Source organism: Diadema setosum, chromosome 5 (genome assembly GCF_964275005.1).
Source record: "Diadema setosum chromosome 5, eeDiaSeto1, whole genome shotgun sequence".
Taxonomy (NCBI): Eukaryota; Metazoa; Echinodermata; class Echinoidea; order Diadematoida; family Diadematidae; genus Diadema; species Diadema setosum.
The window spans coordinates 10,886,198-10,902,434 of record NC_092689.1 but is presented as its reverse complement, the minus strand read 5'-3'; the positions used below and the strand labels follow the sequence as shown (position 1 = coordinate 10,902,434).

Below are 16,237 nucleotides of genomic sequence, written 5' to 3'. Positions count from 1 at the left end.
GTCTTTGCAATCAATGTCCACACATTCATTTAAATTCAGTCAAATACAGATAACACATGCCTCACAAGAGGCATCAACAATACTGTAAATGTGGATACTTTTGCGTGAGTAATTTTTTTTTTTGCGCTCGGCCAGGTAAGATGAGTTTTGAATGTCTTTTAATTCTGCGGAATTATGAACTATTGGAACATACGGCAAACAAAAATTTTTAACATGTTTTTATTCTTGTGCTAATTTCTGGTTGTGCAAAATGTGTGAAATTTTCACTTTTACAGTACACAATTATAACCCAAGGAACACATCTGTCTACCTTGTGAATTAGGGAAATATGGTATGCCGCCCTCTAGGCTGTCATATTGCTGGGATGGGATGGGGGACGGGGCGGCAGATGAACGAGCCGACGGAGGACCTGAAGAAGAAATAGAAACGTGAAATGATGAATGGAATAGAGTGAGGACTAAATGTCCACACCAGCAATCAATGCTCTCAAGTTGGTGAACCTTTGCATGACTTTGTGCAAAAGCACCAGCAGGGAGGTGCTCCCTGGCACCAGCTACATGTACCTGCAAACAGCCGTACTGCAGGTCTAGTAAGTTGAATGAATTAACTCGTTTGGAAACATTGATAAAGCAATTCTGAATGTATGACCAAAACACGGTATATAGTTTGCGCATCATTTTGAACCCCTCCCCCTACAAAAAACAACAACGAATACATTTCCTTCTCAACATGATGCCTGCATGTAAGATTCAGAGTTACTATGAAATATCTGCAAGATGAAGTCAACATTTTCATCCTACAGGAAATGCTGCCAAACCTTAGCGAGGAGTCAGTTACCAAAGGTCATTTTGAAAGGAACAGGCAGGGTTTCCTTGAGAAATAGTTGACAGCAGAAATTCCCACATAATCTGGACCTCAAACTGGTAGCAAAGCTGAAATGCAGTAAATTGTGAAATACTGCTAGGGACCCTTGATTCCTAGAAAGTACTAACATGTAAATTGATGTGCAAATTTCAATGGGTCAGTATGATTACTCTTTTCTCTTACATGGATTCATTTCTGTATGTAATACTTGATGTATGTATTTTTTTTTTTCTAAGGTGTTATTTTTTTTGGGGGGGAGGGAGGGGGGCTGGGTTGTTCAGCTTTGTTCACATCAAAAGCTGCTTTCAATATATTTATTTCCTTTCTTTACAGCTTTGCAGGTATTGTTTTCTGCAATATTCACTGAAGAATACATGGGCCATAAACATGAAAAAGAAATCATAACAGGAGAGTTCACTGTTTACTTGAAACCATCAAATTTTGAGAGTCAGTTTGAGGGAAAATTGTACATATAGGCGATTTTGATTTTCAGTTGCTAGGTAGGTAGAAATGTGGATGACAACAATCACATTTTATGAAATACGAAAATTGTTGCAAAAGACAGGATGTGAAAGAGAGCTACCACCTTTTGAAGCAAATAACATTCAAACTAGCTAATCTTGAGGAAAGTGCAACATTGGCTGCGTTTATCTAAAACTTTTCTGAGGCAGAATCATGATCTTAAACGCGTTTGAGGCATTTTCAAGGGTTAGATAAATGCAACCGTGTTTTCAAACGCGTTTAGAAATGCCGTTTTGGAACGCCTTTCAAAGGGCGTTTTGAAACAAGTTTGAGACCACGATTGCCGTTCTGTGAGTAGATAAACGCAATGCCGTTTTGAAACGTGTTTATATCTCAAGGTCAAATCCCAGCTGTTTCCAGTTGTGCTCTCTACCCATTATTTGTGTGCGACTGAGGAGGCACGTTTGGTGGGTATGCAGTTGACCTTTACTTCCCGGGTCAAACAGCGCAAAGCAGCTGCGCAGTGACACCACTCGAATCACGATTGTATGATGGTTAGATAAACGCAGCTCCCCGTGAATCGCGTTTCAAACCACGTTTGCGAACACCGTTCCAAACGCGTTTAGAAACGTGATTCTCTCTCTCAAGTTAGATAAACGCAGCCTTTGATACCCGACGTTCCATTCTAAGAAGCAAATAACCACACCACAAGTCACTGACTGACACCGCAAAACTATATGATTTGTTATCAACACTCATCATCTTTGTGAGTAAGTTCAGAGTGAGGATGACACAACAACCATGGGTACTGATGACTTATGATAAGAAGGAAACAGGAAGCCCACATAGAGACTAAGAGAAAGTTACAATACATGTGATATGCATGGAAATCAAGACACAGCAATAACCGTCACGACACAGATAACAAACAGGGAATGGTACAACAAATAAGAACTTCTGTGGGTTCTTCTAAGTGACGATGTTAAGCCATCATCAAATATCTTGCAGAGTTCAAGCAAGTACTGTATAAGTAAAAGCTGTACTTCCATACCCTGCGTGCATGATGCATGACGGGGATACGTGTATGAGACAAATTTAAGATGTAAAACTGAAGAATGAGAGAAAGTGGGGATTATGAAACACACCCCATGAAAACTGAAACAGCTAAACCAACCCAGATCATATGTCCAGTTGTATCTAGCTCTCTCCTATGTTAGACTGCTACAGATACAACTGTAGGATGATAATGTCAGTTTAGAAATACAGACGCATGTTGGCCCAGACTACGAAGCAGGAAAAGACCTCTACAATGTACGTTTTAATAGCTGCAGGCATGATGTGACAATAATTTACAAGGCCTCGAGAGAAGCATGCTATGGTCCAAAGGTAGGACGTTCAGATGTGGAATGTCAACACTTTTGTCAAATTTGTTAATTGAACCTTACACCTTTATGATCAATTGTACAAATATGCATTGCACCACTCTCTTCCCCTTTTAGTACCAATCTCACTTTTAATTGTCTGCAAAATATGATTTTGCCGGAAGGGAACTGAGCAACGCAATCTTAATATCCCACATGCATACTACAATGTGCATAGTTTGTTTCAATCTTGCTTTTATCATAAGAGAATTTGTCCCACAGAGTGTATAATTTAGAAGGCGTATTCCTGCAATGTGGGAGGTAAATACATTTGCTGCAAGCTCCTCCGTCTAACCACCACAGAAAGGTTGTTCACATGTTGCTATATGTGTCCTTGTACTTAAACTTTGGCCCATGGATTTGCATGTTTACATGTACAGCATGATAAGAATCCAGATTTATCCTCAGTGTACATGTACTGTATAATCACTTGAGAAGCAAAAAGTATTTGCCAAGCAGCAGCAGTGCTACACCACTCATTTCAACTCTTCATCATACACTTGGGCATTTTCAATCCCATACACCATTTTTTTTTTTTTTTGGATAAAAAACAAACAGATATTGTAACTTACAATCTGACAAGAAGGTAGAATTTTTCAACAGATACTAACTATGGGAGTCTGTATTATAAAAGACATTCTACTGCACAAAGTTTCTATACAGTGGTCAAAACATACAATGATAATATTTATAATAATAATAATAATAATTTTAATTTACAGAAACATTGTATGTTTTCCTAAACTGCAATTTACAGGACTACTCTTAGCTCAGGTCAAAACCAGAATAAATCATGAACTTGTCGGAAAGCACCCATATTTGAACTTCACCGGCATTTTTAGGAATGTACCTGTGGTGTGAATTTGGTTTGAGTTTGATGGTCATGGCTCAAAACCGTAGAAAGTTTAAGAGTGAGTACACGAAATTGTTGACACTAACAATGCCAGCGACGACTCAAGAGTGACACCTACATGTACAGTATGCCTCGCTTCTGCAGCGGGGTGAGAAAAATTACTATGCGACGCATCTTTTTCTTCCAAATGAAATATCATGAATCTGCACTTGGTTAAACATATCAACATTTACAAAACTATGTGACATCTACCAGAAATCTGGCAATGCAATGCAAAATCAATGTCAATAAAGCATTGGATAGATTTGAAGAAATATACAAATGTATGATATTCAGCTGAGGAAAAAAAAAAATAATAATACCATCCACCATTGCTGAAATAAAAATTCTTAGGTTCACACACAAAGACAACAAAATCTGAATGTACATGTACAATGTACATTATGTGTACATGAAAATGTTGTATGTGTACACTGTATAGTATGTTCGCATTAACTTATTTTGTATATTTTTTTACAACACACTGATATTGAACAATTTAGTACTGGTATTGGTCCTGCTGATTTAGATGTAGATGTAGGTCAAGGAGTCCCAATCACTTTGTCAGGTAGACCAGAAGAAAATAAGGTGAATATTGTTTCAGGGATGCCACATCAGTTCGCGGTCATGAGCTTTAGCATTTGTGGGCTGTAAATAGTGCTACAATCTGATTGCACACTAAATAATATCTTGGCTTATTCTGATAAAAAACAATATTTTCTTGAAAGGTTTGCTTTTCCTGGAGACTGGAAATCATTCTACATTTGTATTTATTTATTTATTTATTTATTTATCTATTTATTTAATTTTTGTCTGTATTTTGGGGTCTTATTGGAAAGGATCAGTAAAAGTTTGTAAGGCATGTGAGCTGAGAATGACCCAGGGCGTGAGACTTGGTAGGTCTACCATTTTACACTCGCGTAAATACTGTACTCAATCTGAAATACACTGATGCCTCTATCATGATTACCAGTAGAAAGCTAATGCTTCAAGGGATCGTACAGTTTTGGTTGAGACCTAATTTCAGGTTTCTAACATTTTTTGGTGAGATAATGAGAAACCTCTTATGAAATATGAAAGAGCATGTAATTCTATGAGGAATTCAACGTTTATTTGATGAAAATTGGTTTTGAAATGGCTGAGATATCCAAAAAAGACAATTCTAATAAAGTGTGGGACCCACACTTTATTACGATCGCTTTGTTTTACTTTGTTTTTGGATGTTTCAGTCATTCCAAACCCGATTTTCATCAAATAAACTTTGTATTCCTCTTAAAATGGTATGCTCTGTACTATATCATAAGTGTTTTCTTGGTATCTCGCAAAAAGTCAAAAGCCCAATTCTCATCTCCACCAATACTGTACCATCCCTTTCAACAGTGGGTACTACTTTGTACACTTGAAGGAGTTTTTCTTGGTTTGCTTTTCATTTGCTCTTTAGAAGTTTTTGCTAGGATAGAGTTGACGCAGAGGACTGGTAGTTTGAAGTGCCAGCTTAGGCACAGTCCACTGGGCCGCAATTGGAAAGTTTTCTCATGCTTGGCAGACTCAATCTGGATCTCACGGCACAATTTCCAAGTGAACTTGCTATTTGACTCACAAGAGTAACAGAACTTTGTCACAGGGTGCCTTACAGTAACCTTTCTCAGTACCAACTCTGGACTCTAAAGTGTGCCCATTTTGATGAGGCAAACACATAAGTATTGAATGTGCATTATTGTGCCAATATGTGGAACTTGTTCATGTACAAAGGTAGACGGGCAATGCATGACTTGGCACGAGTGACTACAGTTCAGATGCAAACATAACAAGCCCAGGCTATGTCAAGGAGGATTGTGTCCCTGGCTGGGTCACACACCCTCTAGTCTACATCCAATCAGACCTTGATTTATAGAATGGCTTTTACGACCACAAACGTGCATTTTGTTTGTAATCATGTTACGACTGGTAGCATCTCTGAAAGTGCTGTAATGTATGTAAATTATAATCTATTGATTCTTTTATAAATGTGTAGAAACTCAAAGAGATTTTATGCAAGAATGCAAAATTAGTCCAGACCACAATAATGGGAGTTACAGTATTGTAGGAGTTCAGTCAGCTGAGCAGGTAAGACTACAAGTACAATCCTTATGCTACGTGTACAACTAGCCTGCTCTATTTGTATACTTGCCAGCATTGTGAAATGTCTAGTGCTCTGGGCACAACTGGGAAGTACAAAAGGCATAGAGTATCGCAAAACTGCGCAACTGCCAATGCAATATCACAACACGACACGTGGAAGTATTTCAAGAGAGTGAATTCTACACGCATTATTGTATACCAGCAAACAAGACACTAATGAGCCAAATGAACTGATGTAGTCAGCTATAATATTTAGACACTGTGATATTAGCATCCTGACAAGTGACAGATTGTGTCTATTAACACATTAGCACTATATTCATTTGTCAAGTGCTTTAAGTTTTACCCAGTGGGTGTACCAGTGAGTGTTCAATCCTGTACAAATGTGCAGGTACAAATACCTGAATGACTACCGTACTCATTTACAGTACCGGTAGTTAATATTGTATACCATCATCTTATTGGTAGTTTTAGGGTTCCTCATGTTTACAGTTATCATCTGAATTTTTCATGCATTTTTTTTTCACTTTTAATCCACAGTCACCTTAAATTTTGTTCTGCACAGTGGATTATACAAATTGTATTATCATAGTTGTTGTGCAATATAAATGTCCATTATTGTTATTGTAATAATTAATGTCCAAATCCACAATCAATTCAAGAGCTTTTGGTGGTTTTATCACTGCAACGATCATTCTGAGTTTGACTCAGAAAGCAACTATACGGAAATATGAACTTTCTCTCCAACAGAAATACCATTACACAGTAATTCTTGGTGACCATTACAAAGACATTGACTACCCTCACAAGTATTTGAATGTGACTGCTACAAGCAGTGTGATAAAAAGTAAGATTGAAATGAAATTTAATACTTGCATTCCAAAGTAAAATGTGACATACAAACATGTACATGTGCACATGTAGACAGAAGTGAGTTCATGATAAATGACACCATATCCAAATGCATGCATGGCTACAATGTATTTCTTACAGAAAATTGTATGTGGCCATACAGTACCTATTTTGCAATATTTTGACATTTGAAATGATAGAGCTATCCTATTATTTCACCGATCTATTTAAAATATTAACTGGTCTTTCTCCTTTAATGTCTGTGATCAAACCAATGTACAGTATATATACTTATTGGGGGTCATCATCCTTTGATAATTCATGACATTCAGTCAGAACAAACAGACCGTGCAACATAACAAAGAAAGCACACATGTGCCAACTCTATCACGCTACTTAGATTTGGGCCTTTCAATTTGGAAGCCGCAGAAGCAAATCGAGTAATAAATAAATCAATAAATAGTCAACCTGCTCTCTTCTGAATCAGAAGATCACAAGTTAGAAGTTCACACTAATGCATTTTCATCAGCACACATCGCCAACTGCCACCACTGTAGCTCTGTCAGCAGATTGAAGGTCAATCTACACATACAATTTGTAGCTCACTACCCTGATAATATACAAGTGTATGCGCCAAATGTTTCATGAGATTTTTTTTTTTGCTCATTTCGCGAGTCAGGTGCTATTCGCGAAGTTAAAGACACACAAAAACATTTGACTCTGATCCCGACATAAATGTTACATGCATGCATACATTTCGCCATTCAGTACTGTACACCACAACCGCGAATTTAACCACTCGCGAAATCGTCAGGAAGTCCCAATTCGTGAAAATTTAGACTCGCTAAATATATGGCATATACAGTAATATAGACAGGACACAAATGATGCTCTATTTGCAAATCAGCTACCTCTTCTTGCACATCACATCTCAAGGCACTATTGGAAGTTCAAGAAAGAGCTCTATGAACTACTGGTAGTCAACATCTTCCTCCTAATAAATGCTTGCTACCTGCTTTAAAGGGAAGGTAAACCCAAAGAGCAATGTGGATTGAGTGAAAGCAGCAACATTAGTAGAACACATCAGTGAAAGTTTGAGAAAAATCGGACAATCGATGCAAAAGTTATGAATTTTTAAAGTTTTGGTGTTGGAACCACTGGATGAGGAGACTACTAGAGGATATGACGTATGAGTGGACAACAATACAAAGAAAATATAAAGGATATTCAGCAAAAATTCACTTTTCTAGAATTATGAAAGAGCAGTGGACCAACCGCTTTCAGAAAGCAGGGGGAATAATTGCTACCCTTAACATATGTCAATATCAAGTTGATGGAATTTGTAATTTTCATGAAAAATGGATTTTTGTAGTATTTTCTTTATATTTTCTTGATATTGTAGTCCACTCATACGTCATAACCTCTAGTAGTCTCCTCATCCAGCGGTTCCAACATCAAAACTTTAAAAATTCATAACTTTTGCATCGATTGTCCGATTTTCTTCAAACTTTCACTGATGTGTTCTACTAATGTTGCTGCTTTCACTCAATCCACATTGTTCTTGGGGTTTATCTTCCCTTTAATAAGGGAAAAACAACGAAAGTGAGAGGCTGTTTTGCCAAGTAGTGTTAATAAAAACTGCACCCAAATTTACCCAGTATGAGTTGATCTAGGGCTAGAAGTCTACTGCATCAAAGTAAACCATGACACTATTCCTTCATTGATTTGGACACTTGCATTTTTCCAAAATCACACTCCTGTCAGACACTTGTAGAGTGATGGTTGAAATCACAAGAAAGTCTTCAATGCCAAATTATGTTTGGTTCGAAGTCAAGTAGTGGTATCTACATTTCGCATATGATTTTTTTTTTTTTAATCTCTCTACGCAACAGGCCCCAGCAGCATTGGTACACACATGAAATACCGGTATATACAATATTTGAACATTCTGTAGTATAACAAATGTAACAGTGATGAATATGATTCAAACTATGGTCTTCATGTGGATTTTTGACTAACTTGTATGACTGCAACACATTCTACTTTGTTGAAAGTTGGTTTGAAGAAAGGCAGTGACTACAGAGCAACAGTTTTGTAAAATCATGTAGGCAAAAATTGAAAATGAAGAAGTACTACGCTTGTTGTGATAGTTTTGATGGTGATATACAGCTGTACTGTATCTATGCAAATCATATATCAAAGCAACGTTCAAAGGATACATTTACACAGTTTCTCTCTCAATTGTCATGTGACATTTGAAGCATCGCACCTTTTTATTTCCTCTACAATCATTGTTGGAGTCTAATTGACTGATTTAACTTGATGATGCTTCAAAACATAACTTCCGCACTATAATCACCACAAAATGGTAAAGAAAACATGAATTTTCTGACTGTGACATTTGGAGGGTCAACAAAAAAATTGTGACCAAAATGACTTTACTGCTCCTCAAACACTGTTCTAGAAGATGATTGCCCAGCTCTAGAGAAATCAAAGCTTTCCTCTATATTTCTTTTTGAAGTGTGCCAGATCTTTTTTGATCAGTTGCTCAGATATCTCATTTCCATGGAAACTTCCTTCCTTCAGAAAGGTCTCTTCAGAAAATAGATGTTTACTGTCAAAAGGGAAAAATTGGACAATAACATTCCCCTCAAGCCAAACACGTCGTGAAAGATTCACAAATTAGTAAAGTTCCAGTATGTTAGCACAACCACAAGAAGATGTTCTGTCTACAAACTCAGAAAGGCAAAGGGTTTTCTAAACTACTACAGACATTGTATATACTGGAGAGCTGCTACACTGTACATGTACATGCTACACAAACTACAGAGGTGAAAGCTTGAATGCTAAACAGCAAATTTGCTGACAAATATGAAAGCAAATGAATGGAGATTCAATGTACCTGATCCACTTGGTGAGGGAGTGTTTAACATCTCAAGGGTAGGGGAGGGTGACATGATTTCCACACGGGGGCGGGGTAGGGAACCAAGAGAGGAGGTTGATGGGGACTTATGGATTGAGGGAGGGGCAAGCCCTGGGCCGAAGCCTGGGGTGAGGGATTGGGGGGTGGTGGCTGGTGGGGCGGACAAACAGAAAAGAACAAGGAGTAAAATAAGCATCCGTTAGTCGTACAACAAGCTAAATTACCTGAACTGAGGTGTCATATTTTCTTTCTTGGTTATATTCAAACATTCCAATGTCAAAAGATATACTATCAAGACATACTGTACAAACCAGACCCTGTTTATACAACATGCATAATAAACAATTCATTGCCTTAAGTATCTTTGCTCTCGCAAACCAATCATGCTTCAAAATTATGACATAGTGATCAGCCCATTACTGCAACTCATCAAGAAAGTGCATTAATTCTTTATTTCCCCAAGCAAACATTTCAACATGATTTGGTGGTGGTTTGATGGAAAAAACATGCCCATTGGCGTACACTCTCAGAAGTATCGTAAGATCAAGTGCATTCAGCCAATCCTTAATATCATATCAGCACAGTCTGACTGGCTTCTGACAGTCCAATACATTTTATGCCTGTGAAAAGCCATAGACACACAAGTACGCTGTACATAAGAAGTTCAGGAAAAAGCAGACTGATATTCTAATGACACCCATTCTAGCCTCAAATGATAGGATTTCAATGGACCAAAAGGGGAGGGGAGGTTGGCATCGAAGTGTCAGTTACATACTCTGCTCACTTTCATTGCCAGGGCTTTGTAACCATGGCTGACAATCAATTCAGGGGGCCTGATGAAAAACTTGCAGCAAAAAACTACATGTTACATGTCCATACAACCAGCATGCAGTGTCAACACACCCTGCATATTCAGTCACTGTATTTTTTTTCACCATGCATTATAAAGCTACAAGTATGGCAGCACATGTATACAGGATTTTTTTTTTTTTTTTTTGATTGATGGGAATGACAGTACACAGTTAAACAAAATGTGGTGCCATTGCATTCGACTGGAGCAGTGCGTGACAATTGTACTGCATGCTTACAATGTCAGGATATAAATTATTAACAATTACAATAAATGAGTTGGAGGTGAAGGAAAAGGTTTCAATCTCTGTCAACTACAGTATAAAATTTCTTTAAATGAGTAGTAAAATAAATATGTTTGCAGGTATACCGGTATATTTATCATACAGTACATGAATGTTAGTATGTTGAATACACTGCACATGATCCAGATAGCCCCAGGGCTACAAGGGCAAACTTTACCATTTCCGTATTGCATGGGGTATAAGTGTCCTCTGTTTGGACCTACATGGTGTACCTCTATTAACACAAAATAATGGCTTGCCACAAAAGCCAGTATTACAATGTATGTGTTACACATACACATACCTGTATCATATTTGCCCACAATGTACACAATACCCTACTGATCAGGAATATCAGTTTGTTTCAGAAGCATACTGTACATTGTTGTTGTTGTTTTTTTTCTCTGTTGAATTACATTTTTATTTCTAAGGTGCATTAATTTTGGATGGTTCACCCTTACAGTGTAATGGGAGTATTAATTCATTTCAATCCCTCATGAGATACAGGAATCTTTTCAGCATGCTCAAACCCTTATCTTCAGATTGGAAGTTATTCAAGTCATTTCAATGAGTTCATACATGTCACAGGGAACTCTACAAATTAATCTAAACACTTCAATCAGAAATTCACTCATAAAGTATAATTGCATTTTGATTTGAATACTTTGAAGGAAAGAAATATTAGACCATCTCTTCACATGAATTTTTATTTTTTCTAAGAATTATCTTCATGCTTTAATACTTCCTGAGTTTATGGGATATTCCAAATGATACCAAACTCAACACAACAGTAACACTAATGCCCATACAATATACACAGTCAATACATGTACAACATATGTACACTGTAGTATAACAGTCACCATTGATTAAACATGGTAAAAAAAAAAAAAAAAAAAAAAAGCGCACTGATAGAGATGGCAAGTTCAGAAACACATTTCATTACACCATTTAGTAACAAACTCTCACACAATCAGATTTCAAGTTAAGCTTCATCTATACAATATGCTAAGTGTATTACATATCATGTACTCTTTTTTAGTGCATTTTGAAAAAAAAAAAATGATAACTACAAAAAAGAATGCTTCCTTACACATATAGTCATAGTCTCGGGTTTTTCACTGCATACAAAGCTACTTGAAGAATATCTTTGATACTAACTATAATCATGTTGGCGCTGCAGTACATGTATGTAACTTCGTACAACCAAGTCTCAAATAAACTGGGTGTATGTGAACAATTCAAACATATTGATGTTGATCACAATGTACACACGATATGCACCAAACAAATATTTGCAGCCATTAGGATGAATTTCAGACAAACGAAAGGCAGGGTCTCGCATCATCTGTTGTCATACTGTGCACTGGGGATACTAACATCCAGCCTCAGCTTACTTGCACCCCCCCCCCCAAAAAAAAAGAAGAAGTTAACTCAACTACACATGCACTATTTTGCTAAAAACCTGCAGTCTGCCGTTAAAGATGCCATCCCCTCACAACTTGCCATACAATTTGCACATAAAATTTACCCATTCCTTTTTCTGTTTGTTTGTTTTCTCCTTCTACTGCATAAGCCTGCAGGAGAGGACGACTTCTGTGTATGTGTGACTGTCATTGGCAATCCAGAAGTTGCTCAGACATCTTAGACTGCCATTCAGTACAAGGTGTAACTTTCAGAGGAACGTCCTGCTATGTTTCCTTACTCAAACATATAGTCATCATTATGCTTCAAGATATCTTTCAAGAAATATTTTCTGGTCAGTCAAAACAGTCACAGGAAATCTTAGGAATTTGCTGCATGCTAATCTTTTCAGAGCCAAACCCAAGATCATTTCAATAGAGAAAAGATTATATACTGTGTCAGGTCAAAACCAATGTTATCCATATTTGATACCCAGTAAACACACTGCTGGCAGTGTTTGTAAAAGTGGAATGACTCCACTAGAGTAAGGAATACTCAGTTACTTCCCTCACAACTGAAAAAAAAATGATGAATCTGGCGCTTCTACAACATCCTCCCTCTAGCCATTACACTTCTACTGCAAAAGACGGCTTCTGTAAGCAGCCTTCTGATTTTTAGTTCTTTGCACACCTGCAAGTTTTTCTTGTTCATTCTCCCAAACACTGAACATTTTGCTTACCACACATTTTGCCTTTCCTGAAAAGGAAGAAGAAAAAATGTCAGAGCACAAATCAAACTTCAATCCTGGAAAGAAAAGAGGTAACAGTAAAGTGATATTATTCTTTAATCATCATGAGTATGGCAGGTACAAACCTGCAATTCATCCTGTACTCACAGGAATTCTCTATACTCACCTGAAGAATTCAAACTTGCATTCTGATCACCGGCTCCAATTCCAACAGAACCTGGTCTACTATCCTGCTGAACACCTCCAATCACGGGTGTTCCTATCCGGGGCGGCGGTCCCATTTGTGGTGTGCCCATGGGCGGCGGGCCTGCTCCCGGAGGTCCCTGTCTCGGACTCTGCCCACCTGGGGGAGGTACGCTCCCACGAGGTGAAGCCCCACCTGAAGGGGGTCCTAAATTTGTGTTTGGTAGTCTTTGAGACATGAAACTACTAGACGATGATGGGTCATTGATACTGCCACCATTGGCATAAGAGTTTGTCGCTGCTGATCCTGGAGCAAACCTATTTTGTGCTGCTAATGGATACCTACTCGAAGGTCCTGAATTTGAAGGTTTCGAAAATCCACCTCCAGCGCTAGAAGGAGGGGGAGGGCCCACTGGCGGGCTTGCCGATGGCGGGGCACCTGATGACGAGGGGGGAGGCCCCATGCCACTGTTAAAGGAATGTCCTACTGTTGCTGGTGGTGGCCCTTGTGGGCCTGGTTGGGGGCCTCTCATTGCAGGGGGGTCAGCGCCATAGGGGTGGGAGTTCATGGAGTTGGAACTTGCAGGTGGCATCATACCACCTGGTTGACCAGTCCTTTGCACATCCCCTGGATACTGTCCCCTTCCAATGCCTTGTCCGGGCAACCTCTGTCCTGCATACTGCTGACCTGCTGGTGGGGGTGCCCCTGAAACGGTCGGAGGTGCTCCCGTAACAGGTGCTGGTCCATACATGCCGACTGGATTCGTTCCCGGAGGTCCCATTCCCTGTGCCTGACCAGGCTTCAGTGGACCAGAGTTCATCGGCATACCTCCTCCCATGTACCCTGCTGGCTGGTGGGGCAGACCTGGCTGCATACCTGGCTGCATACCTGGCCGCATGCCTGGGTTGTACCCTCCTGGGGGTGGTGCTCCTGGTTGCTGCATGTCTTACGGGCTGAAAGCAAAATTGAGAAGTGAAGCTTTGATTACCAGTCATGCCAGGTACACACATCTATAACTGATTTCAACAAACTGAGGAGAGTAGCAAAATCATCTTTCATTCACTTGATGCCACTTTTGGCCTACCGGTATATTTTGAACTATATCTGGCAAAGGCAAACGTTACAGACAAACCAGTGTACAGAGTTGGAATAACATCAGACTAAGTGAAGACCTTTCGACAGTTAATTTGGCATACTGGCATCTAATGAGTAGCAATTGGAGTCACACGATTATATTCCCTGGTGTAGGACTATTATGTTGTCTAAACAAATCAGTAATTTTGTTAGAGCTTTAACAGGAAAAGAATGAAATACTCTTTGTGCTCAAGATGTATCATTATCATCACATTTAAATACTAAAAGGTACAATACCTCTCCAAGTTTTCTAATGCACACTGAACTGTACACCCTTTGTACCTTCATCCAGACTGATCTTATCCTTAGATGTCCACAACTTCTTTTCCCTTTTACTGTCACAGTGCCGTTCTTATACTGGACACTGGAGAGAAGTGCAACATTATTTAGAATGAGTACCTAGGTAACTTTGGTGCACTCCTCAAAACAATGATAAAGCTATACAGGTACTGTACTACATTTCATACATTACATTTCAAGAACCTCTTTCAGCTTCTGGGATAGAAAATGTCTAGGAACACAATGAGCTACTGTATAGTGTACATCTACACTGTACATGGTTCAAAAGTTACACTAGTCAACACTAATCTTAAAAGGAAGGCCTCAATATGCACAATTGAATTGTACTGTTGTACTATTCAATTTAAAACAAAATGCTGACAGATACATGGCATGGCCTGAGGGGAATCTTTTCATCTTCTTCTCTTCTTTTTTTTTTTTTTTTAAAGGGGGGGGGGGGCAGCATATTTGGCTTAAGGGTAACATTTGTAGGAAAGCTATCCCCAAATACAATATACACCAGTAAACAGATCAGTAGACATGTCACAGACAGACTGCTACATATTGTGGGAATTCTGACAACTCATTGTCCAGGATTCAATATCAGGTATTGTGCAAACTCTGTAGGTTGATGATATACCGGGATTGATTTGGAGGTCTAGAAGTTAACTACCGTATTCAAACTGACTCAAACTTAGAATAATATTACAGCAAATGGTCTGTGACTCATCAATCACTTTTGCTATGCCATGGATTGTTGTTTCTGGTCATGGTGTTTGTTTGTTTGTTCGTTTGTTTGTTTGTTTTTGTGTGTGAGTGTGTTTTCTGATCACCTGTTGGTAAAGTGGTCAGATGTATGCAGAAAGAACTGACTAGTTCAATGAGCCAATGAAATGATACACATTGTAGACTTTCTATGTGAAGTCATGCATCCAGAGTATTGTTGTAAGACAAGTACATGTATCGGCACCCACACCAAGGTTCGACCTCCCATGCCAAGGTTCGACCGTGCGCCAAAGCATAGGTTTATACATGTGTTTAGCAGGGGGTCAAATTTTGGATGGCATTGTGGTTGAATTATGGGCGGCTTGCATCATGTATCGACCCTGTGCTCATTCTCCTCGGTGTGGCCGGCTCGGCCAGTAATAAAATATCCGACACCAACTAAATTGAATACAAACCACTGCCACTACCAGTACAACAGAACATGGTTTATGTGAGCGGTGCTGTGACTGTACCTTATTATCCCTAGGCCTACCTGTAATTTAACCGTGTCTGTAGACTAACCAGCTAGCTGAGAGGTGAAATCTCAACCCTCGAGTTCTAACAACATAACTACACTGGAGTCTAACATTACCTTTCTGCATCCCAGGAGTGATGCCATCAAATTCTACCAACAATTATCCAATTATCCTTACTCAAGGCATGGTAGACTAATTCAATAAATGAGTACAGGCAACGCCATAAATTTCTACTGATCAAAATTTTACCAAATCTTCTTGATGGCAATCACACACTTTACGGCCCTATGTTATCGGTGCGAGATTTTACCCTAATTGAGCAGTGCATGCGAATTTGAGTAATAATGAACAAAAGCAAAACAAAAAACCAAAAAATAACTACAGTCCACAAAAATCTTTTATCCAACCCGCCAGTCTGTTACTGTCTGCAGAGAGTTATCGCTTTATGGGCACGGGAGCCAGTACATGCTTACACACACACCACTGTGTGTACACATACACACACACACACACACACAAGCCCCTCCTGCCTGTGATGGGTGGTTTGTGCGAATTGCAATGGCGTCGGATGGATAAAGG

At 38.9% G+C, this 16,237-nt stretch overlaps 1 protein-coding gene across 1 annotated transcript in view; it reads right to left on the bottom strand.

Annotated features, from left to right (window-relative positions):
• The window catches only part of LOC140229079 (protein transport protein Sec24A-like), a 35,396-nt gene that overhangs the window by 17,922 nt on the left and 1,237 nt on the right, over positions 1-16,237 (bottom strand). The window contains exons 2-4 of the mRNA XM_072309340.1: positions 12,987-13,957; positions 9,515-9,685; positions 311-409 (exon numbers count right to left, since the gene is read on the bottom strand). Of these exons, the coding sequence (XP_072165441.1) occupies positions 311-409; positions 9,515-9,685; positions 12,987-13,947 (1,231 nt within the window). The 5' untranslated portion in view covers positions 13,948-13,957. The remainder of the gene's footprint in view (positions 1-310; positions 410-9,514; positions 9,686-12,986; positions 13,958-16,237) is intronic.